The sequence below is a fragment of the Solanum lycopersicum genome, chromosome 7, assembly GCF_036512215.1.
Source record: "Solanum lycopersicum chromosome 7, SLM_r2.1".
NCBI lineage: Eukaryota > Viridiplantae > Streptophyta > Magnoliopsida > Solanales > Solanaceae > Solanum > Solanum lycopersicum.
In genome coordinates, this window is record NC_090806.1 from 61,531,525 (window position 1) to 61,544,952 (window position 13,428).

The 13,428-nt window shown below is 33.6% G+C and overlaps 2 protein-coding genes across 2 annotated transcripts; one reads left to right on the forward strand and one right to left on the reverse strand.

Moving 5' to 3' along the window:
- Positions 1-516: 516 nt before the first annotated feature.
- Positions 517-7,892, forward strand: LOC101249471 (threonine--tRNA ligase, chloroplastic/mitochondrial 2). Its single transcript, XM_004243489.4, has 8 exons — positions 517-958; positions 1,542-1,688; positions 1,844-1,991; positions 3,668-3,921; positions 4,056-4,433; positions 6,355-6,663; positions 6,892-7,092; positions 7,383-7,892. Exons 1-8 carry the CDS (start codon positions 635-637, stop codon positions 7,641-7,643), a joined length of 2,022 nt encoding a protein of 673 aa, XP_004243537.1. The 5' UTR covers positions 517-634; the 3' UTR covers positions 7,644-7,892.
- Positions 7,893-9,745: 1,853 nt separating this feature from the next.
- Positions 9,746-11,466, reverse strand: LOC101249187 (fasciclin-like arabinogalactan protein 2). The gene is made up of 2 exons (NM_001330695.1): positions 11,349-11,466; positions 9,746-10,672 (listed from the first exon to the last, which is right to left on the reverse strand). Exon 2 carries the CDS (start codon positions 10,652-10,654, stop codon positions 9,860-9,862), a length of 795 nt encoding a protein of 264 aa, NP_001317624.1. The 5' UTR covers positions 10,655-10,672; positions 11,349-11,466; the 3' UTR covers positions 9,746-9,859.
- Between the last annotated feature and the right edge of the window lie 1,962 nt (positions 11,467-13,428).

Here is a 13,428-nt window from a genome sequence, read left to right on the forward strand (position 1 = left end):
TTAATTTCGTGCTACCACATAACAGTCCATTAAAAGGTAAATTTCAGAAATAACAACGATGATAAGCATAATATGACTCTATAGCAATATTTTCGATAATTGCGCTTTATAGATATACTTCTGTTTGTTATGTAGATTACAGTTTGCATGTTTCACTTGTCTGTTTATATATTTCACTAGCAAATATACAAATACAATAAATATATACAAATAGATGATGCAATTTATATATTTTGTTTGATAAATATATATAAATTCTGTATTTACACATATATGATTTTTTTCAAAACTCATTCTTACATATAATTTATTATGAACTTTTCATATACCGAATACAAATAACTTATATAAGCATATAGTACAAATTATGAATCTATACAATTTGAAACTGAATTATATAAATATCGAATTTATATAATTAAAAAATCAAATAACAAAATATTACAAAATTATAAATAAATATTAAAAATAATTAAAACTATGGCTATATTACATAATATGCTCCGATTATTTGTCATTTCACGCCCACAAAATGTTTTTTTTTTGAACTGTGCAAGTAAAATATGAGGAAACAAAAGCTCAACCACAGAAATCACAAGACTCAGAGCAACATCATTACCCAAAAGCAGCTCAAATGAAGTACGTTGGCGCTCTGGGGAAAACAATGGCGTTATCACTATCTTCACGCTCTCTCTTCACTTCCTCTTATAAATCCATTTCTCCTCTCAGTAGAAACCCCTTTTCTTCCTTCCCAATTCGTCAGTATCGTATTCTTTTTGTTCTTGATCCCTCTAACAACAACAACAACAACAAAACTAACCGGAACAAGTTGCTGAGACGTCGCACTTCTTTCTCTACCCATGCTTCCACCGCCCTACAAGAAGCTCCTGCCCCAAATGAGAAAATGGTTCTCCCAACTAACGAGTCATCAGATGGGCTACTTCGAATTCGCCATACGGTAATGTTGATACTGGTTCCGTTTATGGGTATTCATGAAATTGAATTGTTTCCAGTTTTATCGTGTTTATAATTGAAAATATTAAGTGGGTCGATTACAGAAATTAGTATTGCTTAGTATATATACATTGTTGCTCAATATAGTTATCAGTAAAAAAATGCGTTTTTTATACTGTTTCCTAGATTACAGAAAGCTAATTTTCTTGTGAAGTAACTTGTTTAGTTTATAACTCATTGTATACTCCTTGTACATTTGTTGGATTTGGGAAGTTTGATTTTTTTTTAATAAGTGTGGTTTCCAACCCAGCTTGTGTGCACCTTTGACTAATTTCATAGGTAAATTTGTCTACCAAGGAAAAGAAATCATTTAATGTTGATTTGGGGAGTTTTTTTTCTTTTATTATACTCTATTAATGTTGTCGGATATGAGGTTTGTATTATCTGTTGCTTGTTTTTAGCGAGGATTGGTGTGTTTACTAGTTCATTATGTAGAATGCTGAGTTTTTATAGTTTAAATGTGACCAGTAGATTTTGGTAATATAAATTACCATTCTGAGGGTGGGTTGATGTGTTCTTTGCTGCAGTGTGCTCATGTTATGGCCATGGCAGTCCAAAAACTCTACCCGAATGCAAAAGTGACAATTGGGCCCTGGATCGATAATGGTTTTTATTATGATTTTGATATGGAGCCTTTGACTGACAGTGACCTGAAGAGGATTAAGAAGGAAATGGTAAGCTAACTTGTGCTTTTTAGTGATTGTTAGAAAGTTACTCCCTCTGCCTCCCCACAAGGGTCCACTCCCCCTAAAGAACTAAAAAATAGTTTGATCTTGTCAATGAAGCTTTGATTTTTGGTTAGAGAATTGACATCTTAAATTTTCTCTAGGATCGAATTATCAGCCGAAACTTGCCTCTTGTTAGAGAAGAAGTTAGCCGGGATGAAGCTCAAAGAAGAATAATGTCTATCAACGAACCTTACAAGATCGAAATTTTAGAGAGCATAAAGGAGGAACCAATTACCATTTATCATATTGGTAAGACTTCGATTAATTGCTTCTGTTTAGTTTGAGAAACTTACTACGACGTACTTAATGTCATCCCACAAGTTTAGGAACTTGAATATAAAATATTACTTTAGCATATTGTACATGTTTTCTAACTAACACGATATGAACTTTTACTTTATGGTTGTATATGACTCATAAATGAGATTTGATCATGGGGAGTTAATTGAGAACCATAAACACTATATATTTCAGGACTTCACCCGGTGATTCGTTGAAATGAGTATCTTAAGTGCTCCGAATGATCTCAATAGAAGATTGTGGTATTCCACTTGAGCATTTTTGAGTGTATGAACCTTATCTATCTCTTGAGGATCTACTATTATACATGTTGACCTTAACTTAGTAGCTGTCTTGATGTCATTGTTATTTACAAATCATCATATGGTGGAGTGCTAGAGTAATTCTCGGAGGAAAACTTTTGGTCTTTGCTGCTAATTACATCCTTCCTGAAAGTGTTTCAAGTGGAATTTTCAGTACCCACCCTAGTAATTGTTGCAGGTTGTTCTGAATATATCGTTCTTTTGGTGAATTATATAGTTACTTCTTAATATTGCTAAAACATCAGGTTAAAAAATATTTTTATGTCAAGTATTATATTTCATTCTGTTCTGTGCTAAATTCACTTATACTTGTAACCAAGTCAAATGTTTTCACTTTAAGGGAATTTCATTTCTCGATATAGAAACTTACGTTTGTGGATGGCCAAAGGGATGTCATGGGAAGTGTTCCATGAACAGGTAAGTGAAGTTTCAGAGTTCCATCACAAAGGCTGTTAAGAAAGATATTGGCTCACTTTATGTCATAATGCACGAATTGAATCTAATGCTTAGATGGAAGGATGTAAAATATTGATATTGTAATAGTGCAATGAGTTCTGCAAGTTAGGTTGTTATTACTATTGTTAGTGCTAAAAAGAGAGGGAAACTGAATCTTGTACCTGGACGCCAGATGACTTGAACCTGGCTGGACTCATAGATAGTTGATTCGTAGTAAAATCTTACTTTTAATATTCCTGAACTTCTACCTCTTACTAAAACTTTGCCATTGAAGCCTTGTACCCCACCCTGGAAGCTTTGACAATTTTGCAGAGGTCTGCGGTGTGAGAACATGAGTCGTTAAGGTCAGAGTCAGCCAAATCAACTCTCCGGGATCTGGTCTCAATCCTTGTGGTACCAGATCAAAGTCAATAGTCCTTACCGTGCAAGAATCAAGCTTACATGCTGTTATTGGTGCTAACAATTATTGTTACTATAATACTTTTCAACTAAAAAGTGCTTCAGAAAATGTAGAATATGTGAACTTACTTAAAGAATTTACCAGCTGCTTCTCTAGAACATCATTTTTACAGCATTATTTTAGATATAGTTGACAGATTAGGATTCGATCGAGGAAGGGATTAAGACTTGTTAGAGGTGGACAAAGAAGGTTAAGTTTGGACTTCTCTAGCTAAAATTATCCATCAAAATGTAGGTTTAAGCCAATATTTGCATATCCATCCTTTATAAACCATAAAGCACCCAAGAGAGCTTCATCTCGTTGTTTGCTGAACTTGATCTGATTGTGGAAACATCCACATAAACCTATTGCTTTAACAACAAAGTACATTTTGCCTTTTCTCATGGTCAAATGCTTTCTTTTCGTAGGTGATGAATGGTGGGATCTTTGTGCGGGACCTCATGTTGAAACTACAGGAAAGATTAACAGAAAAGCTATTGAGCTTGAATCTGTTGCTGGTGCTTACTGGAGAGGAGATGTAAAGAAACCAATGCTCCAAAGGATTTATGGCACTGCATGGGAGAATGAGGACCAATTAAAAGCATACCTTCATTTCAAAGAAGAAGCTAAACGGCGCGATCACCGGAGAATTGGCCAAGATCTTGATCTCTTCTCCATACAGGCAGGTCTCTCTTTGATTAACCCATTTATGAGACTAATGATGTATATATGCCCTTTTTTATGGAATAAAATTCAACTTCTTTTTTGTTGTTGCATATGCTTGAATTGAAACTAAAATTGATAGTAAACTGGCAGGATGAAGCTGGTGGAGGCTTAGTCTTCTGGCATCCCAAGGGAGCTATCATTAGGCACATAATAGAAGATACTTGGAAAAAGATTCATATGGAGCGGGGCTACGATTTGCTCTATACTCCCCATGTAGCGAAGGCAGATCTTTGGAAGATTAGTGGTCATCTGGACTTCTACAAAGAGAATATGTTTGATCAGATGGAGATTGAGGAAGAGCTTTTTCAGCTTCGGCCAATGAACTGCCCTTATCATGTATTGATCTATAAGAGGCAGTTACACTCTTATCGGGATTTTCCAATCAGAGTTGCAGAGTTGGGAACAGTGTATAGGTATGAGTTATCCGGAAGCTTACATGGGCTTTTCCGTGTAAGAGGTTTTACTCAGGTGCGTTCCAAGTATAAAATATTTATTTCCTCAAGTCTCAACATCTGTATCCTTGATTAGAACTATCATCCCTAAGAGGGAGCGGTTACTGATCAATTGTCTGAAAGAAGAAGGAGTGAAGGGTGGTACAAAATGGGTCTTGCATTTTATTTGTGTTTTCCTGTGCAGTAACCACAATGACCTATGTGTTATGCAACAATTAATTTGAGTAAATGAAGATGGATTTTCTAGAAGCCCATTGTTGTGGAGCACAAACATACTTGCTGTAGTTGATATAAGTGGTCTCTTTTCTCCTCTTGGAGGGCTAGGATTTTGTCTTGGTCTGCTTTGGGTTCTCTGGGACATAGAGAACATACCTAATGTGGTTGAACAAACCAGTATGTTCTCTCTTTAGGGGTTTTGTTTACCATTGAGTCTCAACATCTGAACTTTGTTATTGGCAGAAACATTTGGTATTTTCCAGTAAACATGAAAAGTTTCTCAATTAAGAGAACTGCAAATCATTTATATTGGTTTTAGTTTCTTTTTATTGTGAAATTTTTCATTGGGCATCCGACGGTAAAAAGAAAATGATTCAGTTCCAGAGCTAAAGATCATAGTTCTCGAACGAGCAATTGAAAAGATTCTGGATCATCTTCGGGATAAGGTATTATTCTCCCAATGATCGTAGTACCGTTTACGTCCTATCGAGCTCCAATATGATCCAATTTATAAGTAAGCATCTCTTGTAAAATGTGAGCAACCCCAAACCCTTCTAGATCCCAAACCTCAGTTTCTTGTCAGATCCCAGAGGAGTGGTGTTTATGACACCAGAAAGACTAGCAATTTCTTCCAGATGAAACATTAGTATGCCCCATAAAAGTTCCATCACCCGCGAAACATATACAAAGAACTGCCTGAGAAGGGAGAGAGGAAAACAACAAACACTAACCTGTACACATAAAAGTAGTGCCTGCTATAAATGAGGACAGTCGGACACTTCTTTAGATTACTTTAATTTTCTTTTTCTTGCCCCTATACTAATTCAGGGGCAGCCTGCTTCCGCCACAAGGCTACATGCATAAGCCAAGTAATCCTACTCACAGTGGCTGGAGTAGATCACATTAGATTTTAGAGTGTTGTAGTTGGGATAGGAACTTAAAATCTCTAGGTTGTACCATTGTACTCCTTTGCCTCCACCACTAGGCCGTCCTCTTAAAGACCAGACTACTTTGATTTGCTCACTTTTTTTGGTCATTATTGTTTAATGTTCCTTCCATCTTTTCCGGTCAGCACTTAACTTGGTCCAAAGATTTCCCCTTCTGCTTGTTGCTTGTCACACCTTCCTTGAGAATTATGCGCAATGCAGACATTCCTCATCGTCCCCAAAACTATATATCCAGAATTTCTGGAATGTTCATAATTCTGCAATCTGACTGTGGAGCCAACCCCCATTATCTCCTCTATTCATACCAAGGACTTTCCAAGAGGAGCACCTAAAAAATTAAAGAGATTTGACTGAGTGCATTGCTTGTGATGTTGTAGAGTTTCAGCTTTTTAACCTGCATAACTTAGATATCTTACATTATGTTATACTTCAGCCTTTTGTAAAAGACTTTTATTGTACTCTTTTACCCTGTATTACAGGTGGTGGTGGGGAGTTGTTAACTTGTTAACTTTTTTACCTTTTTGTTATCTTCTCCACTGCTGTAAGAGATTTTTGTTTCCACATTTATAATTATAATCATTAAAACATATTGCAATGTACAGTCGTCTTAGTAGTATGCTTGTCCTCTCTCAGAAAAGGACGAGAAATATTGAATAGTATGAGATAATTCAGATAAAATGTCTGCTTTCAAGTGTTGATTCTTTCATCCAGAAACTCTAAAGTAGTAGCAGCTTGCATTACTGTTATCTGATACCCCCTATATTGATTTTGCAGGATGATGCACACATCTTCTGTTTAGAAGATCAAATTAAAGATGAAATCAGGGGTGTTTTAGATCTGACAGAGGAAATATTACAGCAATTTGGTTTTGACAAGTATGAAGTGAACCTCTCAACAAGGCCAGAAAAAGCTGTTGGAGATGATGAGATCTGGGAAAAAGCAACATTTGCACTTAAGGATGCTTTAGAAGATAAAGGTTGGAGCTATCAAATAGATGATGGTGGTGGGGCCTTCTATGGTCCAAAGATTGATCTGAAAATTGAGGATGCTCTTGGAAGGAAGTGGCAATGCTCAACTATACAGGCATGTTTTGATCTTGGTCTCCTTTTCCATTGGCCTGTATGCTCCATGGGACCACTCTCCTCTGTCTTCTTGTCTTCTTGGTCCCTCTGCTCGCTTTTTTCTAAAGTCTAATCAAGTTTGCTTTAGTCTTGACCTCTCGCAAACTTGAAAGTGTTTTTTCTATTCATTTTATTTGTCCAAGCTCCTTAGCTTCTTTGTAATCCTTCATTGACACATGAGCTTCTACAGGTTGATTTCAATTTACCCCAGCGCTTTGACATTACATATGTCGATTCAAATCAAGAGAGGAAGCGACCTATCATGATCCATAGAGCAGTTCTTGGATCTTTGGAGCGCTTTTTTGGTGTTCTCATAGAGAATTATGCTGGTGATTTTCCACTTTGGCTTTCTCCCATCCAAGCTCGAGTTTTACCAGTTACTGATGCTCAGGTAATCAATACTCTTTTGACTAATTCTCGTCTCCATTTGCATAAATACATGTTTAGTATTTTACCCTGACGAGAGATGCTTACACTACACTAACTCCTGGAAGTCGCCCTTTAACATAATTTGTGGTTCTATTTGAGTGTAGAGTACATCTTGATCCATTTCATTTTCATCAAGTAAAAAACTAGCACAAGGCTTCATAATTTCTTCTATATTTTAATCTGTGAAATTTGCTTCTGGTGTTATATATATATGGTGTCTCATACTGACTTATGAGAGCATTATGTTCACAGCTCCAGTACTGCAATGAAGTAGTCAAGAAACTAAAAGCTAGTGGTATTCGGGTCGAGGTTTGCAGCGGCGAGCGTCTGCCAAAACTCATTAGGAATGCAGAGAAGCAAAAGATCCCATTGATGGCTGTAGTTGGGCCCAAAGAGGTAGAAACAGAAACTATAACTGTTCGATCTCGGTTCGCGGGAGAGTTAGGGAACATGTCCATTGATGAATTTATCAGCAGAACAAAGACTGCTAGTGACAATCGTACATTCCTATGATCAAGAGAATGATTTATTGTATTAGGTCAGTCATTCATGTATGATTTTGAACATAGTTGTGAACCACAGAGCAAATAGAGAGGAAAATAAAGGAATACATGAATTCAATCTATTATTTTGTGATTTTCACCTTATGAAGGACTTCTTGAAATAATAGTAAAGTTGTTTCCGCATGATCTAAGGTCAGGTTTGCACAAGCCATCATTATTGTTTGTATTAATGAAAATATTTGAAGTTTTCTTTCGGTAATTTTGGTTTTTGATTTTTAAATATAATATTATGCTAGTACTTTTAAGTTCGATTTTAAACATTTTTTATATGGAAAATTGGTAACCATAGCTTAGTTAAACTTTGACAAGAAAGGAAAAAAAAAACAAACTTGCCGCCCATGTTTGAAATTGGTATCTTTGTTAATAAATAAACTATTCGATTTTTTAGTTGACCTTATATCTAAGATCTCATAAATCATAAATAAAAATGAATTTGTTAAGATCTACAAATACAATGACACTCCTCACAGCTCACTATCTCTTTTGTTTTATCACTCAAAATATTTATTGTAATTTTTTAAAATAATTATCTCAAATTATTAGTCATTATAAAAGTTCAAGATAAAATTAATTTTCTATCTATTTTATTCTCAAGACTACAAACACTTCACTAGAGTAAATATTTAATGAAAAAAAATTACAGAAAAAATCGTATAGAAAGAAAAATACGACAAATAATTTAAAACGACGATATTAATATTGACACGTGAACTAATTAGTAGATTACTTGGAGTCCATGTGATTCCAGTTGTAAAATATTTGACGGAATAGATCGTGATTTGTGTGTGTGAAGATTTAGGTTATGTATATACATATATATTTATATTATAGTGTATAAGTAATATATATACACAATTTGTATAATCTAACATATTAGTTATCACATAGTATGATTAACTCTTTTATTTATAAGAGACATATATATATATCAATTATCGTGTTAAAAATTTAAACTCATCATATATATTTACCATTACATTTTAACGGTTAGATAAGAATTATTTCAATACTATTAAAAACAAATCCAAGACTAATGTTTGTAATTGTTTCTAATTATAACCCTAAGCATTAAAGAAGGGGTAGTTTTTTTTCTTAATTACAACTCATTTCTATGGTACATATAATAATAGTAATAATTATAGCTTAATAAACTATAGTAATTTTTTTTTATTTGGACCACTTTGTCCTTTTCTCTCAAGAGGTCGGACATAAAATTAATGTCACCTAATAGATTAATTATTTATTTAGTAAGAAAATCCTTGGGAATTGTAATTAGGCAAATTTTAGTCAACTAAAGACTCTACATAAATTCAAAATTGTTGATTTGGGACACTTAAGTTTCCTTTATTTAAAATTTGTCTCTTTCAAATTTCATTAATCGAGAGCTCCTCATCAAACTCTTCTTTCCTAATTTTATTTCTCCGATTTAAAATAAGTGGTGTTTATAATTTTCATACGTTTAACAAAATAAATCAATTACTAATAGTAATAAGGGTATTTTTTTAAAAAAAGAAAAACTTAATGTCTTGTTAATTTTTTAAAGAATTTCATCTGTCTTCTTTGACATCTTCATTTCTTGTGCATAATCCAAGAAAATAGAAAAATCCATAAAGAAAAACGAGATTGAAAAATTCAAATTTTATTGATTAGATAGTTTGAAATTTGAAAAATCTCAACCAGCGGAAAGCCACTTGACTGTAAGGAGAGGAGCACCCCCTGTTTTTTTCTTTCCCTCATAAGCCTCTGCTACTTCCATAATTTTATTGATTAGATAGTTTGAAATTTGAAAAATCTCAACCAACCCCGCTCGGATACACCCTATAAGTAACATATACAATATTTTTCCATGTGTTAATCATGCAATGTGGCATAAAGATCATTTGCAAATTGCAACATAGCAAATGGAATAAATATTGAAAAGCATAAGAAGATAGGACTTTGGAAAAAGAATTCCACAATGATAAAACTAAAGAATGGAGAAAAGGTTGATAAAGAATATGGAATATGGAGTATGAGAAAATGAAATGATACATGAATGTATACAAAAATATTGTGAAGTAACCAATACTAAATCCCCAATGTGTGGAGTATATCAAAACCAATAAGAAAAAACAGATGTACCATGATGTTCAACATTAATTTAACAGAATAAGACATCATTTTTCATTACAAGAAAAACATCAAGAATCCACCACCAATTGCCAAAACCAAATGTTTCAAAATGCCCCAGCTCATCATCTTGTGAGAAGCTGATGGTGACGATGAATCAGGCGATGCTGGTGCTCTAGCTTTGCCTGTTTGATCAGCAGCTGGACTATCAGCAGTAGGGGCGATATCCGTTACTGGTGCTGGTGCTGGAGCTGGCATTGGTGGTAAATCCGTCCCGAATATGGCTTCAGGAAGAAGTACCTTGTCCACCTGATAAACAGCAACTGGATAAGTGGTGCGAACAGCGCTGCTAACTTTAGTCCTAGACCATCCTGAGTTAAGATGAACGGTCCCAGAGTCATCGGTGAAGTTCAAAGAGTATAAGTTCCCTCCAGCCAAGGTATTAATAGGGCTAACATCACTAAGGTTCTTGAAATCAGCTAGACTATAGTAATGTGGCAATGCGTGGAAAAGGCAAAGGGACTTAAGTTGTTCTGAGGTAAGATTGGAAAGTGAGGGCTTTTTCAGTGAGGTAAAGGCTGAGTCTTTAGGAACAAAAAGTGTGATCCCTTCTTCTGTATTGTTAGCTTGGGCTTGGAAAGTCTCGATGACTTTAGTCGATACAAGGTAGTTAAGGAATGTATGAAAAGGCCCTGCAACGGAGAGTAAGTCCGTTAGGTTTGTGTATTCAGGACCTGGTGCTGGTGCTGGTGCCATGATTGGAGATCCAATCGCTTTGCCTTTCGCCACTACAGTTGATAATTGAAACACTAGAAGTAGACTACTAACAATAAGAACCCTGGAGTAGCCCATTTTCACACTCACTGACCCCTACAAATTCAAGATCCATCATTAAGTAAACCAAAATCAAAGCAAAATGATATAAAGTTAGCATCTTTAGCTTAAACTAATCCAAAATCAAAGCAAAATGACATAAAGTTAGCATCTTTAGCTTAAACTAAACCAAAACAGGACTAACCCAAACTCAAATATTATGTTATCTAGACACCCTTTTAGTTAGATCTCAACATTTCAACTACATAACTTTCTTGAGGGCAAAACTTGTATCTCCCTTTTGAAAGGTACATTTTCATACTCACCACAACAAAATCTTCTTGAAAAAAAAAATGAGCTAGCAAACAATTTGAGTATAAAATAATTGTAACTCATCAACTCAATTCTTGAAAAATTCTTAGATGAAGTTGTTCATACAGATAGACATGCAAAGACAAAATTAAGCAGATATAACAGTAAAAATTTTTAAAAAAAAAAACAAGAAAAAGAAACTTCTAGATGTTACAATGTCAATTACAACTTTCAATATCTTTGAGGAAAACAATGCAGAGACATGAAGCTGACTAAACAAGAACAAGAACACAGATCCAGATCCAGTCATACACACCCCACCCCCACAAAAAAATCCCACTACCCCTCATACACATACACAAAAAAGAACAAAATAATACAAATATTATAATAGAAAAAAATGCAAAGATTAAAAACAGACCTTGAAACAGAGAAGCTGAGAGAGAGAGGAAAGGCTTGAGAGCAAAAGGGTATGGAGTTTAGTATACAAAGAGAGTATTTAAAGAGAAAAAGAATGTGTAAATTTTACAATATTTGCAGTGGCATTTGGTGAAGAGGGGAAAAGGGCAAAATAAGGAAAATGAAAGCTTTTGCTTACGTCTGTCATTACTATGGGCGTTTTCTTGTCCACATTATTTTATATGCAGATGCTTAAATTTGTTGGATTTTTTTCCGAGGTATCTCAACTTCGTCATTTTTCTATTGAATCATTGAACACCCATAATTTGTTCTGTTTAAACAAACACTGTTGTCTGATGTAGAACCAGATTTATGAGGGGTATTGATAGAGGATACATATGTTGTTCCACAACTCATTAGTCCAATTGATAGTGAAAATATTTGAGAATAATTGTGTTTTACTTAAGTCATTTGAACACATTAGAAAACAAATGAGGCTAACAAGGTTCGTCTCCATTCATTTAATCAAAATTATTACAATTCGAACACAATTGAAGGCATTTACAATAGAAAAGCCGATCAAAATCAACCAACAGTGTTTTAAAGGAATAAATTATGTGTGGTTCAATGATCAATAGAAAAATGACGTAGTTAAGATACCTGACGGAAAAAACCCAACAAGTTTAGGGATATATTTATGTATTTTGCCTATTTTATAATATAGTAAATTTGATAGTGTATTATCCCAGTTGGTTTGGAGAGTGATTTGTTTACGTAAATGATTCAGAATCAATCTTTTTAATGTCTTTTAAGCCGAGTTTGTTACATAGAGCTTGAGTAGTGGAGTTCACATTCCGTGTATAGTGACAGAGTCAGAATTTTCAATAAAATAATCCAAAATATGAAGATATAGATAGACACACAAAATAATAGAAAAGACCTACCATAATATATATAATATTTGTTAATATAATTTTTCGCCAAAAGAGTGAGCCTTGAACTACATGTTGCTAAGCCACTTTCTTTGTGTGTTAGAAGGTTATTACACAGTGAAAATTTATTCAATATATACAAATTGCTCACTACAAAATGATTAATCAAAAAAAAACAAAGATTATAACTTACGAAGATTATTGTGAAACTCAAAAAAAAAAAAAAATTGATAGGGTGTTAATTTGTCTGTTGAGTGGAAAAAATTGTTGTGACAAGACTTAAAAGCAAAGTGTTGATGTGCGTTGGCCTTTCAATGTCTTCATCTAATTGTGTGTTTTTTTTAAATACTTTTTCTATGTTTTTTCTTGTGTCTATAAATTGGTACTCTTACCATATATTCAATTTGTTGGGGAAAACAAAATATAAATACGGCACGAAATAGTTATAAATCAACCATACGAGAAATTAAATTTACGTAGAGAACTTCTTTAATGTGAAGGATGAAAATTACGGGATCGCTATTGATAGATCGAAAAAAAATAGCATTCAGAAATTAGAGAAGAAAATAAGCAAAATCATCAAATTTAAAATTTTAAGACTTCAAATCCACATATATCAGCTCTTGATAAAAGATTATAATAATAAAAAAAAATATTCAGAAATCACCTAAATCATATCAGTTAATAATTATTATCTATGCAATATAAATATTACAACATGGGACTTTATTAAGCCCATAGGTTAACACTTTAGATCTATTTATAGTGAGCTTCTTCATGAAAGTAGTGTAATCTTAATCAACCATCAATTTCCTCCTATAGTTATCACTCCATCGGTTTATTTTTAACGAGTGTGTTAAGTCTAAATATAATGATAGGAAAAAGTTATTATTTTTGTTTAATAATGTTTGTCTTTTATATTAAAAATAAATGTCCAATAATATTTGTTCACTTTATGATTAATTTCTGATTTATTCTTATCATTAGTTTATAGTAATTTCCCTATTATATTTTTCAGAACATTGTATTTATTATATTCAAAGGGTGATATTGTAAAATTATCCTTCTATTTATAGTTTCTTAAGAGATGTGCCAAAAATATAGTGAATAACTATTGTTAGACAGATAAAAGTATAAAATGTTTATAAGCTGATGAAACTTTGTCAAATT

Bases quoted from the DNA above. Each gene is read 5' to 3' on its own strand.
- LOC101249471 (XM_004243489.4), top strand. From the start codon at position 635: ATGAAGTACGTTGGCGCTCTGGGGAAAACAATGGCGTTATCACTATCT. The intron at 3,922-4,055 runs GCAGGTCTCTCT...GTAAACTGGCAG, and splicing joins TTGATCTCTTCTCCATACAG to GATGAAGCTGGTGGAGGCTT. The intron at 6,664-6,891 runs GCATGTTTTGAT...GAGCTTCTACAG, and splicing joins GGCAATGCTCAACTATACAG to GTTGATTTCAATTTACCCCA.
- LOC101249187 (NM_001330695.1), bottom strand. From the start codon at position 10,654: ATGGGCTACTCCAGGGTTCTTATTGTTAGTAGTCTACTTCTAGTGTTT.